The sequence below is a fragment of the Pygoscelis adeliae genome, unplaced genomic scaffold (assembly GCF_000699105.1).
Source record: "Pygoscelis adeliae isolate BGI_AS28 unplaced genomic scaffold, ASM69910v1 Scaffold60, whole genome shotgun sequence".
NCBI lineage: Eukaryota > Metazoa > Chordata > Aves > Sphenisciformes > Spheniscidae > Pygoscelis > Pygoscelis adeliae.
The window spans coordinates 2,317,770-2,345,069 of NW_008823954.1; the positions used below are offsets into that span (position 1 = coordinate 2,317,770).

The 27,300-nt window shown below is 40.3% G+C and overlaps 1 protein-coding gene across 2 annotated transcripts in view; it reads right to left on the bottom strand.

Moving 5' to 3' along the window:
• Window positions 1-8,699: 8,699 nt before the first annotated feature.
• Window positions 8,700-27,300, bottom strand: part of ATF7IP (activating transcription factor 7 interacting protein) — a 101,690-nt gene continuing 83,089 nt past the window's right edge. Inside the window, exons 11-15 of one of the 2 annotated variants that reach the window (XM_009322156.1) lie at window positions 22,284-22,362; window positions 15,684-15,839; window positions 14,536-14,721; window positions 10,753-10,865; window positions 8,700-9,298 (exon numbers count right to left, since the gene is read on the bottom strand). In XM_009322156.1, the coding sequence (XP_009320431.1) occupies window positions 8,882-9,298; window positions 10,753-10,865; window positions 14,536-14,721; window positions 15,684-15,839; window positions 22,284-22,362 (951 nt within the window). In that variant the 3' untranslated portion in view covers window positions 8,700-8,881. Of the gene's footprint in view, window positions 9,299-10,752; window positions 10,866-14,535; window positions 14,722-15,683; window positions 15,843-22,283; window positions 22,363-27,300 lie in introns of both variants that reach the window. The other variant, XM_009322148.1, reaches the window with a different exon arrangement.

The window sequence follows — 27,300 nt, forward strand, 5'->3', positions numbered from 1 at the left end:
AAGATGGCTGTGAGGGCTGGGGCTGTACGTATTACTCTTAGTTCTGTATGTTTACCCTGAGTAGTCGAGTCACTGGGCTGTTCTGTGTTAGATGGTATACATGGAATTAAGTAAAACAAAATAAGGCCATGAGGCAAGAGCTGTTTGGCAGTCCAAGCTAAACTGCAAAGCAACTGCTGTGTGTTACAAAGGTGAAGGAGGTGCAGTGTGAGGTTTTGATCAGGCCCCTGGAGTTTAGCTTGTGTGATGGGGAAGCGAGTGAGTTACTGCAGCATGGGTGAGGTTCTACCCTAAATATCTGGCTGTCACGGTACAGCTGCAATATGGTTCTTTGTAGGGTAAAGCAGCAGAATTACTCAGCTGTGGTAGCCAGACACACACAGCCACACTGTAAGTATATGCATTGGTGTATGTGCCAGTTGCAGCTGTGCCCATGCTAGAGGGATGAATGTGATGTTCACCTGGTGCTTCTTAAGAGCCAAAAGAGATGGCAGTGCTGCACAGGTGCCTTCTGCCAGAGGCAGTGGGGAGGAGGCAGCCCTAGCCACAGAGTTTTTAAATACTCCTACCCCTGAGGCTCTCTATCAGTGAAGGTGTCTTGCTCACCTGCAGCTGGGATCCCAGGGATGTTGGCCCCTGTGTCAGCCCTTGCCCCTGTGTAGCTCATCCTTGCCCCAAGCTCTGTGCGCACAGCCCACCTCTGTGTAATGTTTTGCAATCCCAGCCACCCCTCCCTGCCCTGTTCCAGCTGTGCTGAATGAAGGGCAGTGGGGCACTGGGGACTTGTGATGTCCCCCTGAGCATGAACAGCCCTGCCTCTCTGTTGGACCCTGGCAGCTCAGTGCTGAGAAGCTCTACCTGCCATGTGTCACTTATGTACACTTGTATTGTTTGCGTTAAACCATGACAGCTTGGAGCCTGTGAAGGCCTGTCTGTTGTTCCTGCAGGCCCATCATCAAGGGTGTCTCACCCGCTGCCTGGTTTGTCAGCTTTGTGAGCTCTTGCTGGGATGCTCTAATTGAGAGACATGTTTTAAAGTCCTGTACTGGAGACTGGCAGCTACAGAGCCACTGCCACAGATTGAATTGAATTGAACAGGCATTAAGGAGCATGCTTAAAAGAAGGAATGGAGCTGGGTCATGAAGGGCAGTACTGGAATCTGAGCTGCCGGCAAGCAGAGAACCAGCAAGAATCAGCTGCTTGTTTGAGACTGGAAGCACGGAGTGGCTGGAGGATGGCTGTTCGCTACTCGACTGTCACTCCTAGGCAACACAGCAATGTTGCAGGTTGTATTTACTGCCTTTTCACCCAATCTTATATAAAAATATTAATGGAAGAATATTGTTTAAAAGTTGGTCCCCAGGTCCCAGGAAATGGCCAGTTGATTGCTGTGTTGGACAGTGTTCTTGATGGGGGCACGCCTGGGTGCTTCCCCCTGCAGGGAGCGGAGACAGGCAGCACAAGTGACAGGTCCATTTGTAAATATGCATGGAAATGGGAGCTCTGCCTTTCTCCCACCTTCAGCCTCCTCCCCTGAGGCAGGAGTTGCTTTGTTCTCAAACCCAGAGCTGTGGGAAAACAGAGCTCTACTTTTAAGAGCCCCTTTTCTATGAGTAAATGTTTACATCAGTGGGGCCTTATGAGCCTTAGGACTAATCCATGTGACTGGCTTTTTTTTTTTTTTGCCTCTGATGGTTGTGCTGTTAAAGGTGGCTGCATTCCTCTTACGGTGCTGTCCTGTGTGCTTTCTTTGTCAGCAGGCCAGCCCAGGTTGATCTGCCAACCACAGCAGCTGGGTCCAGCTCCTCTCCCCAGCACAGCAACATTGGGGACTGGAGGAGAAGGCTCCTCCATGGACCTACAGGCAGGGGCAAGAGAGAACTGACAGCTTAATTCTCAGGCAGCTCTGTGATGTTAAAAGGTCTCTTTCATCGTCTTACTCCCCTCTGCAGCTCTCCCTGGGAAAAAATGGGAAGGTGGCAGAAGCTGCCCCCCTTTTTCACACCCTGCTTGCAGGTTTTGCCAAGCCCTGTGGCTTCTGTGTTTTAAACTTAAGGTTTTAAGGCTTGGCTAGAAAGGGACTTACTTTGGTTTGGGGGCTGGGGAGGGAAGTGGTTGTGATAAACCCCTCCTTTGCAATAATAAAAAGAAACCTGCTGCTCAGTCACTAGAGAATGCCTACAGACTTAAGGAATCCTCCCAGCAAGACCACCAGCATTACCACACCTAATGCAAGCTTTTGCTTCCTTTACCATCCCCCTGTTCTGACATCCGCCGACAAACTCACGCCTTCCCTGTTCAGCACACAGGCACTACTGGGCATACCCTGCATGGCCTCAGCTCTCACAGGGGGCAGCACCCTCTGCCCTTGTAGCAGGAGCCACCCATGCAAGGTCTGACCAGTGGCTGTCCAGGGAAGACTGCACAGCGTTCCCCAGGGAGAAACCAACTTCATTTCTTTGTCAGCGGCCTGGTGCTGTGCTGTTGGGTCAGGTTATTTCTCAGCCCATTCCTGGGTGTGTGGTTTGTTTTTTTATGAGTTTCCTTACGTTACACAGTAGAAGCACTGGTGGTCTACAGTGGTGCGCTTTGCTGTATGTACATTCTGCTCTGAGGTTGTAGCACTTCTCTCCAGACATACCATTGAGTGTATGGCAAAGCTACCCTGCAGCAAAACAGAGTGAGTCCTCTGGATGTTCACTTACTCACTTCCCTTTATAGCAGCACAAACTGCAATTACAACAGTGCTTCAGCAGAGTGGTAATACTATATTTTATGATAAAACCAATGGTCTAAAAACTACGTGCAGTATGCATACTCCTATTCTAAATAGGCAGTTTGAGAAACTCTCTGGACTTTCAAGTGTGATTGTGTCCAGGCATCACTTCACAAGAGTCCATCTTTTAGTCAGTGACTTGAAGCAATTTTTAGTAAGTGCGTGCCAGAAAACTAATTATTACCATCACAAATTAATTATATGCCCTTGAAGTATGGGCTCAGCACTAACTCAGGGTAGGCATGTCAATAAGGCCAAGTTTTAAGTACTCAATTTGAGTTTTCTACAATGTGGCGGCACAGTTTGGGTCCAAGCGACCGCTTTTAGCATACTGCCTTCTAGTAAGGTTCTCAACTAAGTTGCACAACATATTTCATAGATCTAGGTACAGCGCTAGCTTCTACCCTTGAAAAGCAACAGGGTGGGGGGCAGAGACTTTTTTGATTCCTGCACTAAAACGCCCTTTTTATTACCCCCGATTTCATTACCCTTGACTGATGCAATTGCTTCTCTGCACAACAGCTTGCCCCCTGGCTTGAGAAGCACGGCCACTCAGGCCATGCAGGCTCAAGGCTCTAATCCTGAAGGGTGCTGTGAAAAACCAAAGGCAGCTCCTGTACTTTGTCCAAAGCCCCTTGCTAAAAGAACGACCATTTTTTCAGAGGTCAAACCCAGCCCCTTGGAGGGAGAGTAGCACCAGCAATCTGGTTTCCATTCCTGTCCCCCTCTGGGGCAACTTTGGGGTGCAAGTTACTGGATTCTGTCTGCCCAGGATACATAGCCCCTCTTTGCTTTGCAAAACCACCTGGAAGGTGACTTCCCAGAAGTTACAGCATTGCTTTCATTTTTTTGCTGGGAGGGCGGCATCACGCAGTTGACTTTCTGGGAATGACCTAGAGCCAAACCATTGCTGCTCAACGTTACTTGAGCAAGGTGGCAACAAGCCTGCCGACCTGAAACTCCTGCAGTGCCCCCTTCCTCCAGGCGGCAGCACTTCTGAAGCGAAAGAGCACACACTGGGCTCCTTTGGACAGAGTTGTCTCCTGAGATGTCTGGAACTAAGCACAGATGACTCAAAATGTTAAAAACCCAGTAGTTTATTTCAAAGTATAAATTTCAGGCTTGTCAGACAAAACCCCACTACAGTTAACACAGACACACACACACTAATCTACAGTACATACAAAAATGGGGAGAGCTTGCAACTGCCCAGTTTAAACTGGACATTAAATCAGTCCTACATTTTTTGTATTTACAAGTCCAGCTGCAAAACAAGAAATCAGATTCTGAGTTTCCTAACAAAAGACTTTGCACGTTTGACTCCCAATAGCCAATAAATTACTAAAGCTGAACAGAACTCCCCAAACAGCTACTACCCAGTTTCTTATTTACAGCTATACCCCCTTAAATTAAGACAGCACTTCAAATATATATATGTGTATATATATATAAAAAAGAAAAAAAGAATGCTCAGCCTGCGTAATGACAATGAGAAATAAAGCTGCATTTTAACAGGGATGAAAAGGAAAATTCATTCATTTGCTTTCTCTTAGCTGTCCTTGTTTTTTTCTTTCTCCCCTCAGAAGGTGTTTGGAAGAGAATACAGATTTTGGTGGCAGGGCTGGCTCAGTGTCATTTGAACTCCTCTCCCTCCAGTGTTTTCATACAATGCCCACCCCTATCCAAACCAACAAATTAAAAAAATATATATTTAATATATCAAGCTTCTATTTAAAAAATCTGGATAGATATTTTTGATTAAATGAAAATACTAAAGAGTTTATAAGAAGGCAGAATCACAGCTTGATTTTGTACAGTGTATGCGATACTCTAACACTGGGGAATGGCTGTTTGGGGAGCAGGAACAGATTTGACCTGTCCCTACATATAATACAGTTTCTAATTTATTGGACATTTAAGACAAACAGCATAAAGGAAGGGCTGAAGTGGCTCTTTTTGTTACAGTACAAAACGGTGCTCACATCCTACTCTTGGGCCCAATCGTACTTCCACTGAAGGCACGAGGGGTTTTACCGTTGTTTTCACAGGAAGCAGGGCAAGACCCCTTATTTTTACAGGGAAGACGTCATGGACATTTCCATCCTTGTGCTAAAACCCTTGGGCTAGGTGAGTGTCTCAGTGCTTGTGCTCAGTGATCTAACGTGGCCAATGGTAGCACAAATAATTCGAAGGAGCAAAGTCCAAGACCAACTGCTACTCCTAGGGAAGCTGGTCAGAGCATGGAAATAAATACAGGCTGAGCGGAACCTGCCTCTGCACCCTCTCGGTTTCTGACGCTGCCACTGCAGATGCAGTAGAGATACCATACCTACAGTCTGCCCCCTTCCTAGCGTTCAGTTATTTGAATCCAATGAAGCTTTTTTAGACATACGCTAAAATAACGGAGGCCAGTGAAGCTGTGACTAGGAGGAACACAGTGGGAGGGAATGGCATTTTGCCACAGCAGGGCTCCCCTCCAAGCAGAGACGGAACTAACTCAAATTACTTTCAGTCTGGACATCCAGATGCCCTTTTATCACACGGAGAAAACAAACCAAACCTAAAACAAACCAGAAAGTAAATGAGGATGGAAAACACAGCTGCAGAATCAGTGCTGTTTGCTAAAACACAGGGAACTAGACCCGAGGCGGTACTGCTGAAGTGTCATGTACCCAGTGACAACACAAACACTAAGTCAGGAACAACTTTGTAGCAGGGTACTGAAAGTAAGATGGGAAAACTTGCATGAAGTGCAGAGAAGAAACTAAAACCAGCCCTTCCACTTAAAAGCCGTATAGAGATTTTAGCATATTTAAAAGTGGATTATTGGAAGCCTCCAGCAACTAACACTTTTATGAAGAGCCCAGTCTAGAAGCACGGTGCTAACAGACCTGTACTGAATATTCCTGGATATTTTGGTAATACTTTCAAATAAAGTCTATTAAATGAAATAAATTATTTCTGAATGTTTGTCGCTAGCAGAAATTTAGTTTCTCGATAGTTTTATTGTTTCTGACAAGTAAAGGATAATAAAATTAACCAGCCACCCCACAACACAGGGAGAAGTGCCAGGAATTAAAGAATTAAGCAATACTCCTGTTTGTTAGCGTAAGGGGTGAATACTCCCTGCAGAGATCTGCTCCACCATGAAAATGATTTTGCAGAAATGGCATAGTTCTCTCTTTGTGTGTCAGTGATTTAAGAACCAGCTACCTTTAAGGTCTCCAAACTAAGCTAGGCATTTGAAGGTCAAGCCATACTTTATCACATATTTTGCCACCACTACTTGCTTAACATCCTGAAATTGGACCTTTAGCAGCTCTGCTGGGATGAAACAAAAGAGAAGTCGGCTTTCACCCCACAGCTGCGACGGCTTCAGTCAACAAACGGTAGCTAGCTTATTTAATCTATTCACAAAAAATCAACTGCGCTCTGCCGTACATAGCAGAAATGGATCTATTAAGCCACAAGCCAAGTTTTACAATCAGCTGAGAACTACATCTTTCTTTAGTAAATAGAGTCTTCTTTCTCTAAAGATACAGCCCACAAAACCTCCAAACACAATACCAGACCGCCCCTAGTAACACCTCCACTGGAGGAAAGAAAAAAATTCTAACACAGGACTCTTACCCCCCGCCTATCCCAAGCAAGACAAAGCTAAGAACAATCGTGACCTAAACGCAAGCACAAACTAAAAGCTCATGTATAGTTTGGGCTGGAATCACAATTAAATAAGCAGCATAAGTTCTAGGTTGTATTCTAATATTTATTTTAACTTTCAAACTATAAAACCTCATTGTACTGATATGGCCAACGGCCCTTTGGTACCACCTCAAAGACACATTAAAAAAAATTGCCCAAGGAGGACTTGACAGCCATCAACTGGAATGAACTGCTCTAACCTCTAATACAGAACTGGCTTTATAAGGACCCAACTTTCCATAAGTAGACTAAATGCATTATTAAGTAATTATTCCTTGAAATAGGCAGACAAAACACTTAACTAAACATAGAAAAATTCAAAGCATTATTGATTATTGGCACCAGTAATACAGGGACAACTGTTATTCAAGGGAAAGGTTACACATCGTTCAGACACGAGATTCAGTGTGAACCTTCTCTCATGATACTTGGATTCAGACAGAATTTTTGCTCCCCCAAATCAATAAAACTGCTGTACTTTAAATGCAGTTTTCCATACAGAAAATATTCGTTACTCACCTGACAGAAGTGACAATCCCAGCTACATGAAGAGTGCAGTAGAATAGTATAGACGAAAGTCTACAATGCAGTTTCTTTCACCGATAGAAGTTCTTGAAGGGAACACAACTAAAGAACCCATAATCTCAGAGCATGTTTCACCAGCCATGTTTTGGGATTTAATTTTTCCTGCCCTTTTTCAACCTTGCTTTACATTTTAAAATGTTGGTTTTAAGAAAGAGAGCACTGAAATAATAAAAAAGAAAAGTTATCTTCTACAGCTTTGCTACACAGCGAAGTGGATTAAAAAAAAAAAAAAAACAAAACACTTTCCCCTCTAAATCCACTGTTTGGTTCTGCTGGGCAGGAATGAGACTGATGTCCTTGTTCTGAAAAGTGCCAAAATAAAAACCTTACGTATATACTTTCTTGTCCAGGTGCGTAACAGTTTGGTTCTGCAAAAAGCAAGTTTAACAAGTCAACGACAGTGGGGCAGATGCACCAATTTCTCTTCTCAGCTCAGAAGCATCATGAAAGCGTCTATTAACGTTTGCAATTGCTCACAAGTTTTAGGCCAGTGTCTAAAATAGTTTCTAAACTGCTTTGGGCGTGTTAGCTTTCTGCAGAAGCAGGCGGGTGACTGAGATAGAGAAGAGCACTGGGAAGCCAACTTCCTATCTTTTTGTACTAACTGAACATCCAAACTGAGTGCAAACAGCTAGAAGCTTTCATGGTGCCACGCCACAGAGGATTCTTCTTTGGCTGAACTGCAGCATATAGCTTTCCCAAAAGAACAGGGAAAGGCTCTGGTGGAAAATACTGTCTGTATACTCTAATACTCTTGACAGGACAAAAAGAACTACTCAAGAATTACAGTGAGGAAAGGGTTGAATGATACTGCAGATAAAAATGAATCCAGCATCAGCAGATGTTACACTTCCTGGTCTTCACAGAAATAATAATTACTGCAGGCCAGGAAAATGAGAAGCAGTAATGAAAGGCTAGAAAGGTAAAGGGAAAAATAACTCCAAGCAAATAAAAGAACACCACAAGGTATCTGGCTACATTTATTTCTGAAATTATTCTTTAAGGCACAAAATAAATCTAAAAAATAGGGCTGGATGTATGAGGGGAGGGGCAGAGAAATTATCTGAGCTAGGGAGGTGTGAATGCAGTCTCTACAATCCAGTTTTAGATCTGACCTGGGAACGCTCCCAGTGTGAGCGGGGGAGGATGCTGAAAGTAGAGGAGCGTTCTTATTTAGGAGAGGTAGGAGGTAGTGGGGTGATTTATTTTTTTTCCCCCTCCACCTCCAAATTTACACACATACTGGTTCCCTGGCCAGACTCAAGTTCCCTTCCCTCCCCTCAGAGAGCTCATTACAGTTTGTAAAATAAGACCAGACCACTCAATCTTCCAGTACAAAAGTGAGACCTTGAATCACCCTTCATATCACAGCCTGCTCACAGAGCGGTGGGGGGCAAGAGGCAAATCTGTTCTTGCCCTCATGTTAGTGCCTTGATAGATAGTACAGATGTGTCTGTTTTGCTTCAGACAAACTGTAATTTATTATTTTGTTCCAACTCTGAAGCAGAATCCCAGGCATCCAGGGTGCCCTTGGATCAAGGGTAGGTAGGTATCTAGGTGGAACAGCTGTCATGGAAGGGAAAATGAAATTTTCAAACGGCCCATGACTTGAGCTATCCAGAAAAAACAGGCTCTCTTGCTGCAGGTGAGACTTTATTTTTCTTTTGGTTCTGAATGCATGTAGTGTATCACACAACTGTCTAAAATAATCCTGCAGAGAGTGGATTTAAAAGTGAATTTCATGCATGGGATCAACCCCCCCAAAACTGGGGTAATTCTTGGTATAGGACAGGTTTAAAGGCTTCAAAGATCTCTAGTTTAACTGCTCTGGGAAGAGATCACATCTGTGGACTGGGGGTCACAGAAGGGTCCAAAACGTCCATAGATGTCCTTAGCCCGGACCGCGAAGTAGTATTTGCTGCCAGACACAAACTGTGTAAGAGTGCATGCCATAGGTAGTGGGAGGGCCTTCACTTCTCCGATCTTCTTCCACTGAGAGGGCATAGTGGCACTTGGGTCCTCGTGGTAGGCGTAGAGATGGTAACTGTCCACAGTGGCACAGCTCCGGTCTACCTCCATGACACTCCATGACAGCACAATACCATTCTGGCTCTGTACCCGTGCCAGCTTCAGCTGTGGCTTTTGAGGCAAAGAAGTGTTGGCAGCTTCAGGGGGCAGACGTGGTGGCTGTGGTGCCTCCGGGAGTGGGGCAGGATGTACAGGGCGTGGTGGCTCCTAAGCAACATAAGAGCAATAAGGGAAAGGTCAGAGTCTACGGCAGTGGAAGGAGGCTTTAATTCATCGCTCCCCAGGCAAACGGGAGCAAATGAGCCTGCAATCACCCAACCATCACAGCTCTAAGTCCCGTGTGCAGAGCGCACACAGGCAGGAGAGCAGCAGCAACGGTTGAGAAGGGGTGCGACCAAGGATGCCGTAAGTTCTTATTATTCGCATATAAATCCCTACCTGTACAGATGATCATTGCCACAGTTGTTTCCCTATATCCTCTTTGCTTCCCACCCAAGAGGGGATGGACTGAACACTGTGCCTTTCACCAAGACTGAGCAGGCAGGTTCACAATGACTTTGAGCTAATCTACATTTGAGCTGCTGTTCCCACATTATTCGAAACACCCCAGCAGTGGATTAAGCTGACAACTCATCACCTTTTCAACAGGCAGGTTTTCAGTCACAAAAGGTAGAACGGGTAACGGTGCCACGTGGATTTTATCACCTTCAACTGATCACAAAAGCTCAGCGTCAGTTTCCAGAAAATTTTGAAATAAGGGCACAAATGTGGCTTTCCATTTTTTTTTTTTCTTAATATACCACAGAAACAGTCCTGGGTCTCTCATTTATGTTAGTTAAGATGAATTTAGGAATGTGGTTACAATGTGTACAAAATTTTGTTATTCTTCAGGCCAGGGGCCTTTCAGATTGGAATCTAGGGTAGTTTTTGTCAGCTTAAGTGTTCTGTATGATATTGGCTTGATTTATTCTCATTATTTATCAGTGGAGAATGCACGGAGTTGAATGATGTCTAGATTGAAAGAATGGTGAGCCACCTTGTTGGCAATATATTTACCATTTCAGGACATCACAAGTGATGTGACTGCCCAACAGTGAGTATGCAGCCAATATATTTGGATCAGTCTCAACAATAAAACCATATGAAATGAGTCAGAGTAAATTCTCAAATACTTACAAAAAGGGGTTTGAGGTGATGCAGAGGTAATCACCTCCAACAGTGATTAAAAAACCCTCTGAAATTTGGGAGTTGGCAACCTTGAGGATCTTGTCTGTACCTTGCTCTCCTACCTCAGTTTTGCAAACAGCTGTACTGAGAAACTGGTCATCCAATTCATAGCCAAACCATGACTAAACTTTAGTGGTGGTTCTTCTGTACCCTTGACTCCACAAGTCACCTGCAGACAATTCATGCACCGTTTTTCAATATGGGCTACTGGTGATCTGGAAAACTCTGGGGTAAGCTAACAGATTGTATAGCTTTCACCATTCCTGGCAGAAGTTGCTGCATGTGATAGGGTGGTGCTATGCACGCGAACTGGCTGCGAAGTGTCTAAAAGGCATTTCACTATTCTGCAGTTCACACTAAGCAGCAATCTGAAAGACATTAATGCAGGGACAAACCTGTAAATTGCATTAAGTAATTTCAAAAGGACTACTTACAGCATGCACTTGTGGTGGTCGATGATGCACTGTAAGCTGAGGTGCTCCAGATCCAAGAGTTAGTCCGTTGTTCACAACATACGCAGCTGTTTGAGGCATTCGTACTGTCATACCTATAAGAAGCACAGTAAATACTTTGAGTATTCAATACTTAAAATCAGCTAAACAGAACACTGGAAGACCAACTCCTTGGTTCAGTTGGATGACACCAAATTTCAAACTGACACACTCTCCTCAAACTGCCAGCAAACTGATGAAGTACTGCACAACAACAAAACCACCTCCTATCCCCTGAAGCTGTAGAAGTGAAAGGGAGCAAGTGTTTATGTCTGCAGAGGGGACAGAATGATGTTTCAATAATTTGTAGCATGAAAGAAATGGGTGGGGAGGAGAAGTGTGGGAGATACAGGGAGCTTCGGTATGAAAAGAAAAACTACATCACTTTGGTATTCAGAAAGGAAAAGATAAATGCTGCTACAGCAGAATGATATCCACTCAGTATTCAAGTGCCAGAAGGCTGTGCTGTGGATGGCACCGAAAACAAAAAAGATACATCACTGTCCAAGAAGCTTGTCCTCCCTCACAGAACGGACACCACAATGGATGTTACTCACAGGTGTTACCACTTCATTCATTCCCACAGCAAACTGACCCGACTGGCAGTAATAAACTAGGTAATTTTATGGCCTTGTAGATAATATCCAGAACTCTTGCAAACTACCAAGTTTTCATTAATTTTATACTACATCTCAGTCTCTTGAGTAACGTTTTGTCCGTTTACTGTTGGAACATGTATGTTCTGCGAGCTCAAGGCTTTTGCTCATTGTTATGGGTTGCCTAGGGTGTTCCTCTATTCTGTCTAGAAATACAAGATTTGGGGCAATCTCCACCATCCCCTAGTTCCACACTTGTATGAGATCAAAGCACTCTAATATTCCAGAAGAGAAGCTTGCGGAGCAACATGTCAGGAAATCACAGCTGTTGTATGGTAATTTCTTCTCTATATAAACAATCATCAAGCTATGATCATAGGTGATGAGTGTCAGAAGGCTATGTAATCTGTGAGTCTGAGGCAGGGAGCTCAGAGTGCTAAATCTTAATGCTTTTATAATAAAGTGCTGAACTCTAGGTAGCTGCTTCACATCTTTTTCCCATTGGCACATCTATCTAAGAAGCCAATGAAGCTGTGCAAACTCCTGTAGGATAAACCATCACCCCAACTGTGTATTTCTCATCTATGGGAATCCAATCAGATATGCTGTTTTAGCATGACTGTGATTCTATCTCAGGAAATTACAATAATCTGAAGAAAGATGGACAGAAATGCCTTAATAAGATATAAGGTACAAATTTACCATTATTTCTAGGTAGGCATGCTACTTAGTTGAGGTAGAAGTACAAAAGTACCTTTTGCAGAACACTTTGGATGAGTTCTCACAGTTAATCTTTCAAAGACAAAGTACAGAGATCTTACTCCTGTAGCATCTGCTACTGACACTAAAGACTGCTTCAATGATAATACAAACATACACATCAGTAGCAGCATTTCTGAAAGCTGTATAACAAAGATGGTGAAAAATGCAGAATGGACTAAAAGATGAAAACTCATGACAGTTAAAAGGGATCAAGAAACACAATTGCTCTTTTATTAACAATATGTGAAACCTCTCTACCTGGTATGCAAATATGAAGCCTTGAAATAATCTGTATTCTAACTAAACTGGTCTTTTATCTACTCAGGCTAACCATCTGGCTTCCTAGTCCTGAGGTACAGGGAATGCACAATGCTATGGAGAAACCGACATCTTCTTACGTCTTATGTGGCTTGTCAGACAATAGTATTGTATAATACGCAGACATACTTTTCAAGCCAGAGTAACAGAACTGCCTCTAACAGAATCACAGAAAAGTCCAGGTTTGAAGGGACCTCTGGAGATGATCTGGCCCAACCTTTTGTTGAAAGAATGCCCTTAGATTAGGTTATTCAGGGTCTGGTCAAGCTGAACCTTAATTATTTTGGTGGAAACCTGCCTTGATTTCTGAGAATTTATAAGCAGACAACTGAAGGAAAAGCATTCATTGTATCACTGGACCATCAGGTCAGAAGCACATTACACAGAGATCTGTTGTTAGATGACCTTGCCCGAAAAACGTATGAATTCCCTACCTCATTGAGTTCTCCTAGAAAAGGCCTTAAAATAGCATATTACCTATTTTATGTTCTTCAACAACACATTAATTGTCTTGCATGTCTAACACTAAAAGGTATTCTGTAGATATTAATAGTAGTGATGTGTATTTAGTCATAATAACTGCTCTAAGAAGTGGTAGATTCTGATAAAAACATGTATTTTATATTTTGGTACAAAAGAAGAAAATACTATTAAAAATAATTAACGTAAGTGAATGCATGGTTAAGTACTCAAAACTCCTTTCAAAACAAGAGATAGATCACACATGTCTAAGTTGTAGCTAAGGGTAATGATGTAGGCTGAGGTTACCTTGCCTTTCATGACCTTTTGCCAACAGGAACACAAGATGCAGACATGCCCCTCAAAAGATACTGCTGGTCAGAAGAACCTGAACTCAAATGCACATGGCACAAGAGTATAAGTTGTTTAAGAAGTATGAGCAAGTACTCTGAGAAGAACAGCAATTTCCTCACACCCTGACATTTCACAGAGATCGCTCAAGAACTGTCTGATCAACTTCTGTTTAGCTAGCACAGCTGATTTTTCACAGCCTATGGCAATGCAGCTGAATCCAGTCGTTAAGAGATACTTAGAATTAAATTGCTACAAGCATACATGGATATTTCAAAAAACTATCATTTCAGAACAATGAAACAATTATTTCTGCACAAACCTACATAGGTACAGTCTTACATGGCTCAAGAATGCAGTGTTCCAAGTCTGGCTTATACAGATGGTGTCTAAAAAATCACTCCCTGGACATCACAAAAGTAGGCTCATACTCAGTGCACCAGAACAGGGAAACTTATGTTTAACGTAACAAGTGTTAAAATAACCACAGTGTAGAAATTGTGGAGGGCTAAAAAAAGGCAGTTAATACCCACCACTTCGTAACAAAATTTAACGTCTTTATTTCTGACATCTACTACTCATTTCAGAAAATGAGTTTACTGCTATGGGAAGATACTAGTTACACATTTGCAAAGTCAGGATGAACTTGCTGACATCTCTAGTCAAGGAAACTCAAGCATGCATCAATTTCTGACACATTTGGTGATAAATTTCATCTGTCCAGGCCTAGAGAAAATAAGAAAATTTGCTGGGCACAGGACATCAGAGATTGCTAAGGAACTACATTAGGATGCCTAACATGAATATAACTTTTAGACAGGAAATGGAACACAATTTACTACATACTTTTATGTTTTAGTCTTACTCCATAATAACAAAATGGTCTCTAACTATCTTTCTACAAAACAGTGGTGCTCATCACATTACCTTCCACTACCTTGGTAAAGTATTGGGCATGTCATCCAGAGATGCTTAATTGGCAGAGCTAGTGCCTGAAATGACTTAAATCCAGTTTTCCCTCGTTCACATAGCTGCAGGGGGAATGATTTCTTAATAGCCTGCGATTTTCTCAAGTCTGTAAGCTGGAAAAAAATCCTAACCTCTATAATTTGGACTAGTATTGTAAAAAAAAAAAAAGCAAACAAGAAACACAAAACAAAAAACCAAACCCCACACCCATCAGGTAGAACATATCAAGCTGCGTCGTGCTAAAATGTGCATGGAAGAAAGCATTCCTTACCTCCAGTCTGTGGGTTGACTGGCCTTAAACCTGGGCTTGGCATGACAGCTCCTCTTACAGGATTCTGAGCTGGTGGTGCAGGAAGACTGGTATAGACCACCTGATTGTTAGCAGGGGCTCTTGGTATAGGAAGTTTTGCAGCAGTTTGAGTCACTGGCCGATGTGTTACATTCACTGTTGTCGGAGCTGGAAAAAGACAGACAGACCACAACTTAGAACAGAATTCCATGACATTAAGCTGATATGCCTATTCCAGAGTACACACCTCCTTTGCAAAACTGACTCATCTGAGCCATGCAAAATAAAAACCTGTCTCTGTGAAATTCTATCTGCTTTTGATAATGCAAGAAAAGAGGTAACAGCCTAAGCAAACAGTAATTTTCACCTGAAATCATAATGCAAATAGATATACAGATTCCAAATAGAAAAGATAAACAAAATACCACCCCACCCCCCCCCCCCAAAAGAAAGAGGTCCTGAATGTAGGCACAGCTGTGGAGAATATAAAACCCACCACCAAAGAGTCTGTAGAACAGATCAGTCATAAGACAATTCCAATGCCAACTGATCTTCAACAATCATCTACAGAAGGAGAGAGTAAAATAAAGAAAAAAAAAAAGATATCTATGTTTATGTTCGAAAGAAAGGGGGGGGTGGGGGGTGAGGGGAATCACACTTCAGACAAAATAACATTTAAATAGGGATGGAACTTAAAATGTCAGCCTTGCCATTCACTCTGCCAAAAGGATTAATTGCCAAGTGCAGGTGGACAGAGCTAGGAGTGATGCTGCTAATGTTTTTTTCCCCATTACTTAAGTAATGCAACTGCTGCAGGTTTCTTCTCCTTCACTTTTACAAACAATAGTGTATTTAATAATTTCCATGACCATCCTTAGCAGGATTTCTTCCTCTCCATGGAGTTAATTTGATCCTGAATTCTTTCCAAACCAACAGGACTATCTTCCCCTTTCACTTCATCAGTTTTAAAAAAAAAGTTATGGGAAGCTGACTAGAATGGAAGGTTAAGAAGTGACTCAAACATTCTGAATATTCACCTGAAAAGATTAGCACAATGTAGAACACACAAGAGTCTAGTTTAAGAAAAAAAGCAGTCACTGCATTCACATAATTATGTAAAATGAAGTTACCTGTAGGCAATACATGTATGGTGGTCTGGGAAGGTCCACTTGTTGGCACACCTGTCTGCTGCACAGGGTTTGGCTGCAAAGGCTGCAAGGGTCGAGCCAAGGGCTGGGTGGATACGCTCAATCCTGTAACAGGTGTCTGGTTCTGCTTCTTGCCATCTGCTTTAAAACAAAATAAAGTTATAGACAAGAGCAAAGAGAAATTAGAACATCAGAGTTTTAAAATCTTTTCTCCCTGTCATTCACAGATTAGCAAAGAATATTTCCTAGCATTACACTTCTTTGATCTTTTCATTCTGCAAACAAAACAGTAGAAAATTCATTCAATTCCCCTCACTTTCACCATCTCAATCTCCCCCCACTCCGTAACATTTCATTCTATCATCATGAAGTCTGTGTATCTCAGCATAATTTGGAAACCTGAATCTAATGGAACACTATACACCAAAGTCTTTAAAAGTTTCTATTAAAAAAAGAATACCTAAACCTTAAAAAGGCCTAAACACTGCTATAACTCAATTTGTTTCAAAAAACTGATAGAGCTCCCTAAATAAATCTTGTCTACCTTTGATGCTTACATCCTTTTGTTATTTACTCTTTCCTTTGTTCAATCTGTTAGTCCTGATTGTTGCTGTTTTGAGTTTTCATGCTATCTTCTTAAAAACGGGGAATTGCTTTATTATTTATGGAAAACTTTAAAAAGAGAATTTAAGTTGTTTTCTCACATTGACACCCTCCTCAACATGACTTACTGACTTATGAGAAATGACAAACAGTGTCTGTATCTGTAGTTTACTACAGCAATATTTGTTCCTGCTTTAGTTTATTTGTGACAACATAAAATACTCATTTGAGTGCAAGTCTGTATGTAATCAAGCCTGCGCAGAAGTTGACTAAAGAAGAATTGAGAAGCTTTTGCCTGGATATTTCATCTAGATTAGAATAGTAGCGGGCAGAGAAGGCACCACCAATAACTAAAAAACACAAGATAGAAGAGTAGGTTTTAAGGGCACTCATTCAAAAATATTTGCCCTAATGAAATTGTATATGCAGCAGCCACTAATTTAGTAAAAGAGTGCATAATATAAAAATAAAAAATACGTTAATATGTATTTTACTCTTGAGAAAACATATCAACAATATATTGAAGAACGCATTTAGAAACTATAAATTAAGTATACTAACTAGATTTCAAAGCATTAAGAACAGGGTTAATGGCAGCGTAGCTCAAAATGTTGAGTTTTTTAGCAGTTGGAGACTATTTTGATGGTTTCACCGAGCTGTGTTTAACACCAGCTACCAATAGCTTGAAGTAGCAGTACTCTTCACAAGCTGCTATATGATAAATTAAATACAATTCAAGACCTCAAAAATAAAATACAATATAAATTGCAGACCATATTGTCTTTCTGTAGGCTGAATAGCCGAGCTACTTCACTGAAGCCATTTGATGAAAATATAATTTTCTTTTCTTTCTTTTTTCAACGTCTATAAAAGGAGCAGTAAAGGGATGCTCATTTTGAAAACAAAAGGTGAGATGTTTCCTGCTCTTTCATCAACTAACAGGTCTTGTGATTAGTTCAAGCTTCTTTTATTTTCCATGAGTATGAGAGATTTCCCAGTGTTCAACAAATTATTTGACTCTGAAGAGATTCCTACAGAGATGCATAAACCTGTTTACTTTGAATATTTAGATTGATGAACATTTCAACTGCCACTGGATAATTTAAGTGATGTGAGTGCATTCTTAGTCATGACCTAGAGAAGATGTGCTCATGATGCAACTAGTACAAACCCAGACACACTACTGCTGTAAAAACGTAGTTCAAGTAAAAATGACAGTCTGCACAAATGTGAGGGCTTTTTTTGGTCTTGCTTTTGTTTTTAATCTCACACAGAAGCAAGTTCATTTGTCCTTAACAAATCAAGAGCCCTGTGGAGATTCCAGTTGCTGGAAACTAGGTCAGGATTGTACCAGCCACAGGAAATGATGAAAGATAGCCAACTAGATTTTACTAAATAAGTGGAAACAAATAGCAAAGGCTAATTTAGCTATGTAATTAAAAATTCAGCAAGGAAAACAGGAAGACTGGGTGCATAGTAAGCACGGGACTAAGGTTAAAAGTAATATAGGAACAGTTCCAATGCTAAATGAACACAACATCATATTCATTAAAAATGTGAACTGGAGGAGACAGGACAATCCAATTTATGGGAAGGAGCAAAAAGTGGAAATCGTTACTACTGGAGGTGTAAGCAAAACTCCAAATCTAATACACAAAATGGAAAAGAAGAGGGGCTAATTTCTATGCCAGAAAATGGGCCTACAACACTGCAGTTATAGCAGGAAGAAGTTTTAATCAGCATATTAATTCAGAAGTGGTATAATGGGATTACAGAACAGCAAACATACCGTATGCATGTTCAAGAATAAGACAAAAAATGATCCAGAAAACTCCAGATTTGTTAATCAAGCAGCTTATAAAATAAAAAATTGATATTGTCTATATTTAATCATTTTTCCTACAAAAAGCTAAATGCAAAAAAAAGTGGAACATGGCTGTTTTTGAGAGTACACTTGCATATCTTTCTTAGATTACAAATCCACTTTAGACTAGGGATAGCTATCAGCTAAATCTATTAGTTGTTTTAGTATTTTTATGAAATAATTTGATGCAGTGCGCTACACAAGTATTTAATAAAAAGGACAGCAAGGGGACTGTACAAGATACTTGCAGACAGAAAAGTATCTAGATTACCCTTTGATAAAAGGATGAACACATTTGTTCTGAATAGAAATTAACAACACGGTTTCTCAAATGTTACGCTAAATTTTCATTAATAATTTTCACACACATCAGAAGGTGTGCACTAAATTTAATTGCCGGTGTACTAAACTGGAAGATGCTACCAGTATGGAGGTGGACCCAAATACCACACAGGAACAAAGCTGAGACTTGAGAGCTAGAAAAAAAGATGATGATAGTAGAGAGTGCAACATCAGCCATTTTGGAATTGATAAGAACTTCTACTATTAATGTGGGAAATCAGTGTGGGCCAGTGAAGATGATCAGGAAAACCTGCATATGTTGTTGATTATGGAATGTCTGTGCATTGCTTGCCTGATAAAGTAAAGAAGAGAGGAAATGCAAATCGAGGCTGTGTTGGGTGAGTGTTTCCACAGTGTGATGGTAATACTTTTTTTTTTCCCCTACGTGAAGCACTATTCGAATGCAAACTGCTGTATGTAAAAAAGGGGTTGGACGTTAGAGACACGTGTTTCTGTGTTAATAGAGGAGTGGGGTTTCAAAATGCCAAACCAACAGTTGTTGAAGGACAGCTACTCTGTTTTGTAGGAGTACTGTGTCCAAACCCAGTGGGTCAGCACATGATTAGAGGCCCTAGGCACTATAAAAAACCCCCAAACACCAACAAAAAGCCCCAACAAAAACCCACCACCCCAAAACCTAACCAACCAAAAATCCCCACCCTCAAAACCATGATTAGCCCTTAAAAATAATGCACAGGGCTTTGTCTATCTACCATGACTGAAGACTGGGCTTGATTACAGTTAATACAGGTCTGCCCTTCCATGACCCAATACAGAAACTCTGATTTCAGTTTTATAACCTCACAAAACAAAACACCTAAAAATTCCATAGTTCTTAACCTAAAGTTTAAGTCTAATTTACCCTATATGCATACTTTGGTATACAGTATTACAGATATTAATTTTAATTATTGATCCAAATGGAAATGTCACTGGAAAAAGGAAGGCATGGAGATTAGATTACATGAACAAGTTTAAAAATCTACCACAATGTAAAAATTTATTCTCAACCCGAATCTTTAGTAATTTCAACGAACAAGGACACACATTGTAGTTGTATACTACCAAAATAGCCTAACTGTTTCCTAGTTGTACTAGGAGATATTTAAAGGGAAGCACATGATAGACATCTCTCTCCAGACATTAACATCTATTGAAATACCTTTTAAAAGTAACAGAATTAGGTTTACTTAGTATGTGGCTGACAGTGCTTTAAACAAAATAATCAGGATCTGAGTGTTCTTGGGAACACTAGATAGGTGTTGCTCTTCTATTTGAATTAATACTGAACTGATATTCCAGCATACTGCAGTAAACACTATAATGCTGGAGGTACTTTCTATCCTGAGGTTGTGTACCAATAAATCTTGAACAAAACAGAAGTTGCTCCACATTCGCTGTAAACAAAGTTCAGTGAAAAAAAATTTGGCCAAAGGTATAGACGTACTTACGATTATGCAAAACCTGTCAGAAGTGTACTTTTCCTCTGTTTAATGTGAATTTTATTATCAGAACATGTGAATTATTTCCCAAGAAACTTGCTCAAAATCCTAGAGGTGTGTTTTCACTGCATGGTGAAACTCAAGCTTTTATTAGGGTTTTAGCCCATACATTTCTACAGCTTATATGAAAAATACTGACTCCTCACACAAAACTCTAGACATAAACTAATCTGCAAGGCTGCAGACTGTCAGTGAGAGTCTGGCTTCTGCTTTGCAGTGAAGAGACACACAGGAGCTAAACCAGCCTGAAAGTACTTAGAGAAGCATTCTTCTAGTTGCACATGCAACCATGGTGTTGATCTTTTATGGTAACTGTGAAGTGAAGGCATATTTTATGCCATCAGGGAGGAAAAAACTCTGAGTTTACTTTTGATAGAAAAAGTTTAGCTGAACTACATTACAATACCATGACATGCTACTTTAAAACATACCATAAATCCATTTAGATCTGTTGGTGTCTTTCACAGAATATTAAATAGGACTGGGTAGCTTAACCTTACCTGATAGAGTTCCACAGTCCAAGTGCAACCATCTTTTTTATCTTTTTGAGAACTAACCCTCAGAAGATATGACAATGGTGAAAACTTGATTCCCCATGCTATTCTGACACTCACCTACGCAATTCACAAAATCATCAAAATCCTGGACAGAAAGGACCTCTGGTGGCCGTGTAGTCCAACCTCTTGTTGAAGCTGGACTGTCACCAACACTAAATCAAATGAGTTGCAGTTTTGCCCAGCTGAATCTTGAGAACATTCAAGAGTGGAGTTTCCACCATCTCTCTGTGCTGCACTACCTTCCTACTGGGATTTCTTTTCCCCTCAAGCTCAACCTGAACCTCCTGAATTTGTAGTTCACGGCCACTGCCCCCTTGATACATCATCAGGCACTGCTGAGAAGAGTGGTGCTCCATCATCTTTGTAACTATCCTCCAAGTAGATATAGGCTGCTATTACATTGTCTCTCAGTTTGCTCTTTGCCAAACATGCCACGGTCTGTTGATTTCTTCTCACAGGTCATGTACACTAGGTCCCCACCATCCTGACACCATCTATTGGGCCCTCTCCAGTGCTACCACAACTCTTCTGAACTCAAGGAAGGGGGAGCCAAAACTTGAACACCATATTTCAGGTGTGGTCCCACTAGTGTCAATGTGGGGGGAATACTAACTTAAATTTAAATGAGAACACACTGTTGGCTCATACTCAATTCTGTGTCCACCATATATCCTCCTCTGATAAAAGAACCTCCTCTGATATCTGAATTGTGTCATGCTTCTCTAATAATTGTGTACCACATAGAACACCTTTTGGTGGTAACATTACATTTCTCCCTCACTGAAAGAAATGCTACCACATCCCAGTATGATTTTCTACATTTGTGTAATACAAATACAGAGCAAATCAAAATATTAAGAATGTACGTGTAGAACTTGAACGCACTAGCTAGAGAGACAGCTACTGAGGTTGTCTAGAGGAATCAAACTTCTTGGTGGCTGGACTTCAGAGTGCAGCACAAGGGCATGCATTTAGAACCACGCAGAATTAAGATTTTATCTCTAATAGTAGAAATACCAATTTTTCAGTTAAGATGACAGCGCAATACATAGTCTTAAGTACAGACTCTTATTACTTCTCTGAAACACCGTAATTCTTCGCTAATCCAATGCTAATTATAATTAGACCTGCTTACAGTTATGCAAGACTTATAAAAAAACATATTCTTTTAAAAGATGGAAGTGCATCCACACTGCCAAAGGATGTAAGAGCACAACTATATTTACTCTAATCTTGGCATACAGTCCCAAAGCAAAGAACAGGTCTGCATTTGGTATCTAAACTGTTGCACACAAAGTTTTTTAGTTAAACAACAGATTAGAAGCTGTAATAATCTAATGCCTGAATACCAACTGTAGAATCAAAAGGTCTTTAATTAATCAGTAAACAGAAGAATTAAATCTATCTAGAAGAACTTTCCAAAATATAATAAAGAATTCAAACATCTCAAATTATTCCACGAGCCTCACAGATTTAAGCATAGACAGCAACAATGCTTAAATTAAGGGAAAGGAAAAAATCTTAAAGACTGTTTTACAGTAAGTAGAATTCCTTTTATTTAAGGCCTATTAGAATTCTTTAATAACAGTCCTGTTTAACTGAAACACCAAGGAATAAAATACACTAAGCAGAAACAGAAGTTCATTCCTTCCTCTCATTTAAGGGATGAAACAATACTTGTAGCTCAATTACCCCTGCAGCTAGCAAAACCTACCTTGAGAAGAGCCATCATCCTCTTCATCCAGTGTAAGGTCAATGACACCTCCTGAATCGCTTCCTGTGACCTTCCCGCTCTGAAAGACAAAACTCCTTCATTTTGCAAAAGCAAATCCAGGGAACACAGGCGGAAAAGGGATACGAATTGAATATTGAGAAGGAGAGGTCTCAGAATTGATGCACTTATTAGAAAGGAACTGATGACATGAGCAGGAGGAAGAAGTTTCAGACCAATTCCCCAGGACTTGAAAAACAGGCAATAACCAAATGACTGTACTGCGGTATCAAATATTAAAGAATTTTTAGCTTTGTAAGGAGTAAAAAACCCTGATGACCAGTAGCATATTGTTATTTTACAGGTAAATAAATAACAATTTGGTGTTATAGAATATCTTTCAATTATGACTCAGTATTTTAATCCGGTTGTAACCTGTGCTTTCCTCTATAGTAGTATAACCTTTTGACAGAACAGTCACCAGGGCAATATATTACTTATCTTGAGACAGCTCGGCCTATGTGCCTATAAAGAAATTGACTTCACAATAAGAAAAAGAGACAGTTACACTGGAACCTGTATGCTTATAAAACATGTCGTCAAAAGCCACCAGAAAACTCCAATTGTATCCAGCTTTTAAAAGTAATTTCATTACTGTATTTTTATCAATTATCATAAATTTTAGCATTCTATTATTCTACATATGAAGCCATTTGTAACCATCTCTTTAGAGAGGATAAAGGGATCTTTTAAGCTATTGTGAACGCTAAATGTTTTTAAAAAAACCTAGAGGACCCCATCAAACAAGATTTATCTTCTGGATCAATCGCTGTCCCTTGGCTGTTCAGACTGGAGGGACCACCAACATTTTCCCTTAGGTTATGGAAAAAATACTGGGGGAGGTCCTATATATTTCTGTGTTTTTAAATATACTTCCTAGGAAAAAAATCTTGAATGATGTCAATTTCTAGTTCCTTAAACTTGCTGCAAAAATTAGGTTTTTTTGGTTTTGTAGAAGAGATGATAATTTATTGTTGGACTGAACTGCTACCGATTTACGGATTAGAGTAAACCAGGTTCCTTAGGACAGACAAAGGGTTAGGAAAGCAACATAATTATCAAAATCTCTGAACAATTAACATGGAAAAAAACATTAGAGTTGTTAGCCCGACATGGCCTGTACAAATGCCAACACGATAAATCCTGGGAAGATTAGAGATTTTTCTATACAATCTGATGGGGACAGATGCAAAAAGCCTAAGGACTGAGATTACCTGCTCTATGACCTTTCATTGGGGTGAAACCAAGCCTTTAAGGAGATCCTAAAGACAATTCTCACACAGGCAAGGCTTTGAGGAGAAGGAAAAGACGTATCGTATGATTACTAAATTCAAACAAAGGCTGTGTCCAAATTATTGGTCACTGAATTTGGAGTGCCTGACATGACTGATCTTTTCATTATACATTATTACAAGCCGATTTCTTCTTGCCTTAAGTTCTGATGCTGCCACTGACGAAATTCTGCTAATAACCTACGTGATACACAATTTGAGTAAGAAATATCTAACTACTTATGTTCACAGGTGATAGAAGAGACCTCTATAGGGACTCTTTGCTATACACAGAGAAACATCTTTCAGATTTATTAACCATGGAATTCTTCTGTTGAGTGATTTCTATTTCAAAGACTTTCCAGCTACAGTTTTCTTAGTATGATGAGCTGATTTACCCACTTGAAGCTTAAGATAAAAGGCACGTTCAAATAATCAGTGATTACTTGATTAGCATAAAGTCAAGAGGAATTTCATTCTAACTTGATAATCTTCCCAGTCAACGACATGTATTTTGAACTATAGCTGCTCTCTGCCAGGAGAAAGCAGATTGAAAAATGGAGAAGGAGACTTATGAGGAACTGAAGAAAGAAAAAACTAAGCTATTAATTTCTCCCCACTATAAAATACATTAGGCTGAAGTAATTTCCTTTCAATTCTTCCTCCACAAGAAAATCTAAATCCTTAGAAAAATACGAGAGCTAACTGTTTTGAAGCCCTACTTAACTGTGCCAGTAAAGAAAGTTCTTTGAATTTCCAAGTCAGCAAGTGTCACTGCACATATTTTTTATTTTGGTGTGTCTGGAAGGCCAAAATCTTGAGTTAGTTAAACATGCAACTATTAAATGACAAATCCAATCAGCCAACAAGATCTCATACATGCACTTCTCAGGAGGAAAGACCTTCTTGTAGTTAGCCACGCTATTCAAGGTTTTCTGCTAAACAACCCTGGTAGCAATCTCCTCAACAGGAATTATCCGTAAGTAGTTAGGTTCTTTCTACAACCCACACTAGAAGTTGCAGATCTGCAGGGCAGTGTTTTGAGTAGTGCTCTGTGGTACATCCGCCAGCCCCAGTTCCAGGGCAAATGCTCCAGCTATTCCAAGAAGATGGTGTACTCCACACACAGCACACCCTGAAGTCCTGACTCCCCAGCCTCCCCAAATAGATTCCTCTAGTTCACCGACCATGCATCTCCCTTGAATGAAATTTAGGGTACATGAAAATTTTAAGGAAACCTGAAACACTGAAAATGCTGCACAATGTGTTTCCTACCTAGGGGAGTATGGTGTAGGAGTGTTGTCACTTACCACCTGAATGGTTAAGACCTACAAATGGAACCATTTGGAATCATCCCTGCCAAAAGCAACTAATAAATGGTTTTCAGAAAATCCTGTGCCCAACCAATCAAGAAAATAAAAACACCCCTTTTGAGTATAACAACTATTTTACTCAGAAATTCTCACAGGGAAATTTTTGTTGCTACAAGGACTTGTGAAAACTCCAGTTTACAACAGAGTATGTTTGAGGAAAGGCTAGAGAGAAACAACTGCTATTGTTTCTGCAAATAGAAGGGAATGGGATTCTGAGGAGGAGACTGCCATGTCACACATCAGGAGATTCAGACATGCTGCTCTGAGCAAAATCAGAAACCAGCTTAAGAAGGCTTGCAGCCCTGATGAAGGCAAAAGGAAGCCTGACATTGGACTTTCAGTCATGTATGAACAACCTTCACATTTATGTCAAAAATTGAAATAAGAGAACAAGTCTTTCAGCTCCTAATATTCGATTTCAGCAAGCACTTGGGCAGAAACTGCTAACACAGAAAAGCGAAGTCGAGGCATTCTGGTCTGCTATCAGTTTTCAGCTTTCTCCAAACACAGGAGGCCAAGAACCTGAACTTGTTTCAGCTGATCTCTGCAGAAGAGCAAGATGATGCAATCATAACACCTTTTCATCAGTACCATCACACTAGTGAAATAATTAAAACCATTTAATAAGAACCCAGAACATATGCTTGGTGCTTTAGTTCACATACTGCCTAGCAAGTCTGAGTAACAGAAGATTCAGTCACCTTAGAATATCAGATAAGCTGGAACAGAAACGAAATAACCACAGTAATAGGAAGTGATCTCTGTCTATAAAGATCACAGTTACAAAAAACCCGAAGCAAACAAAACCACAACCCCCAAACCCACGATTTCATCATTTGTCAGAACCAGAGCACCAGTCTCCAAACAGACTAGAAGCGGCACTTAAATCTGATTGTTTACAACAGCATCTGGGTAGTTTCTAGTAATCAAACAGAAGAAAGTTTACATTGAGATTTAAAATAAATGTAGACTGCCAAACTCCCTTTTCCATCCTTCCTAACAGCTCACATGTGTTGATGTATATGCCTTTAAACTCTGAGTAAGTAGAAATCCTCCAAAATACTGTCATTCACACTGCCATTTTGGACCTGTTTTATCCATAGCTGATGAGGTAACTTTGTACAACCTGGAAGAAGTAACATCACAAACTGAACCATCCAGGTAACCACAACTGTATCTGAGCTGCCTTAGTTTAAATCTTTCTCTGCTTTCACGTAGCAGCCAGCAGTGTAATGATTTTAACTTAACACAAAACAATGCAACGAAAAAAGTAAATTAAAAATGAAATTAAAAATTAAACCTAACAAATCCTACTCTGAAATGTCACAGTTTTAAAGATAAACATGAAAAAAATTTTTAGCAAGAAAGCAAGAAAAATACAAGACTTCATTTTTTCCTGACTTCCTAATTTTAATATAGTCACATCTCTATTCTTCATCTAGTCAGTGAACTTCCATTTGCAATTAAGATGTTTTGAATAAAAACAATGTGTCCTGTAACAGAACATTTCATACTTAAGTCTAATGTAGATCCAGCCCAAGAAGATGCACACAACTTGGAGCTGAAAGGCAAAACACTAGATGAAGTGTGGGAAGAGGACTGCAAGGTATGATTAACAGCAGAAACAAAGGTGAAAAAAGGAAGCAGGAGGAAGAAAAAAAGGAGCAGGGGAAAACAGAATTACAAGTCAAGCAGCAGCCAAGCATGCACCACCCCAAATACAGAAGGACGGTGTGAGTATAGGATGGTGCGAGTATATTGTAATGCTACTGTGCGTTTTTCCTGAAACAGTCAGTCAAGGAGAACGCACTTCACATCTACAATATTGATCTGTTTTGAAAAGTGTTTTCTTTAAAGAAAATCTTGTCAAATTGCAGGCCCTTTGCCCCAGCTTCTTCAGTTTGCAAAGTCATGTCCATACCTACTGCATTTACCAGTATGTAACTATCCCTGGGCTCTCTTCGCATGCCAAATGCCCCAGGCAAGCATCTAACTTAGCAAGTGCCAAGGAAAAGTATTTTAATGCCAGGCACGTAACTTGTGAAAGCAACAACTGAAAGACCCTACAAGAGGGGCAAAAACAAAAGAGTGAATCCTCATCTCTTTCAATATCTGAGTGAAACCTGCAAAGTCCTGAAACAGAGTCTAAGTCATAACCTTCTCTAAACGCCACTTAGTTAAGCATGAACTACTTTATAGTGCAGATGGAAGATAAAATAATGAAAAGTATGTATAAAATGAATGCAACTATTCAGATTTGTGCATTTTTCTCACTTAAATTATTAGAAATTGGTATTTCTAAGTGTTCTACTAGCT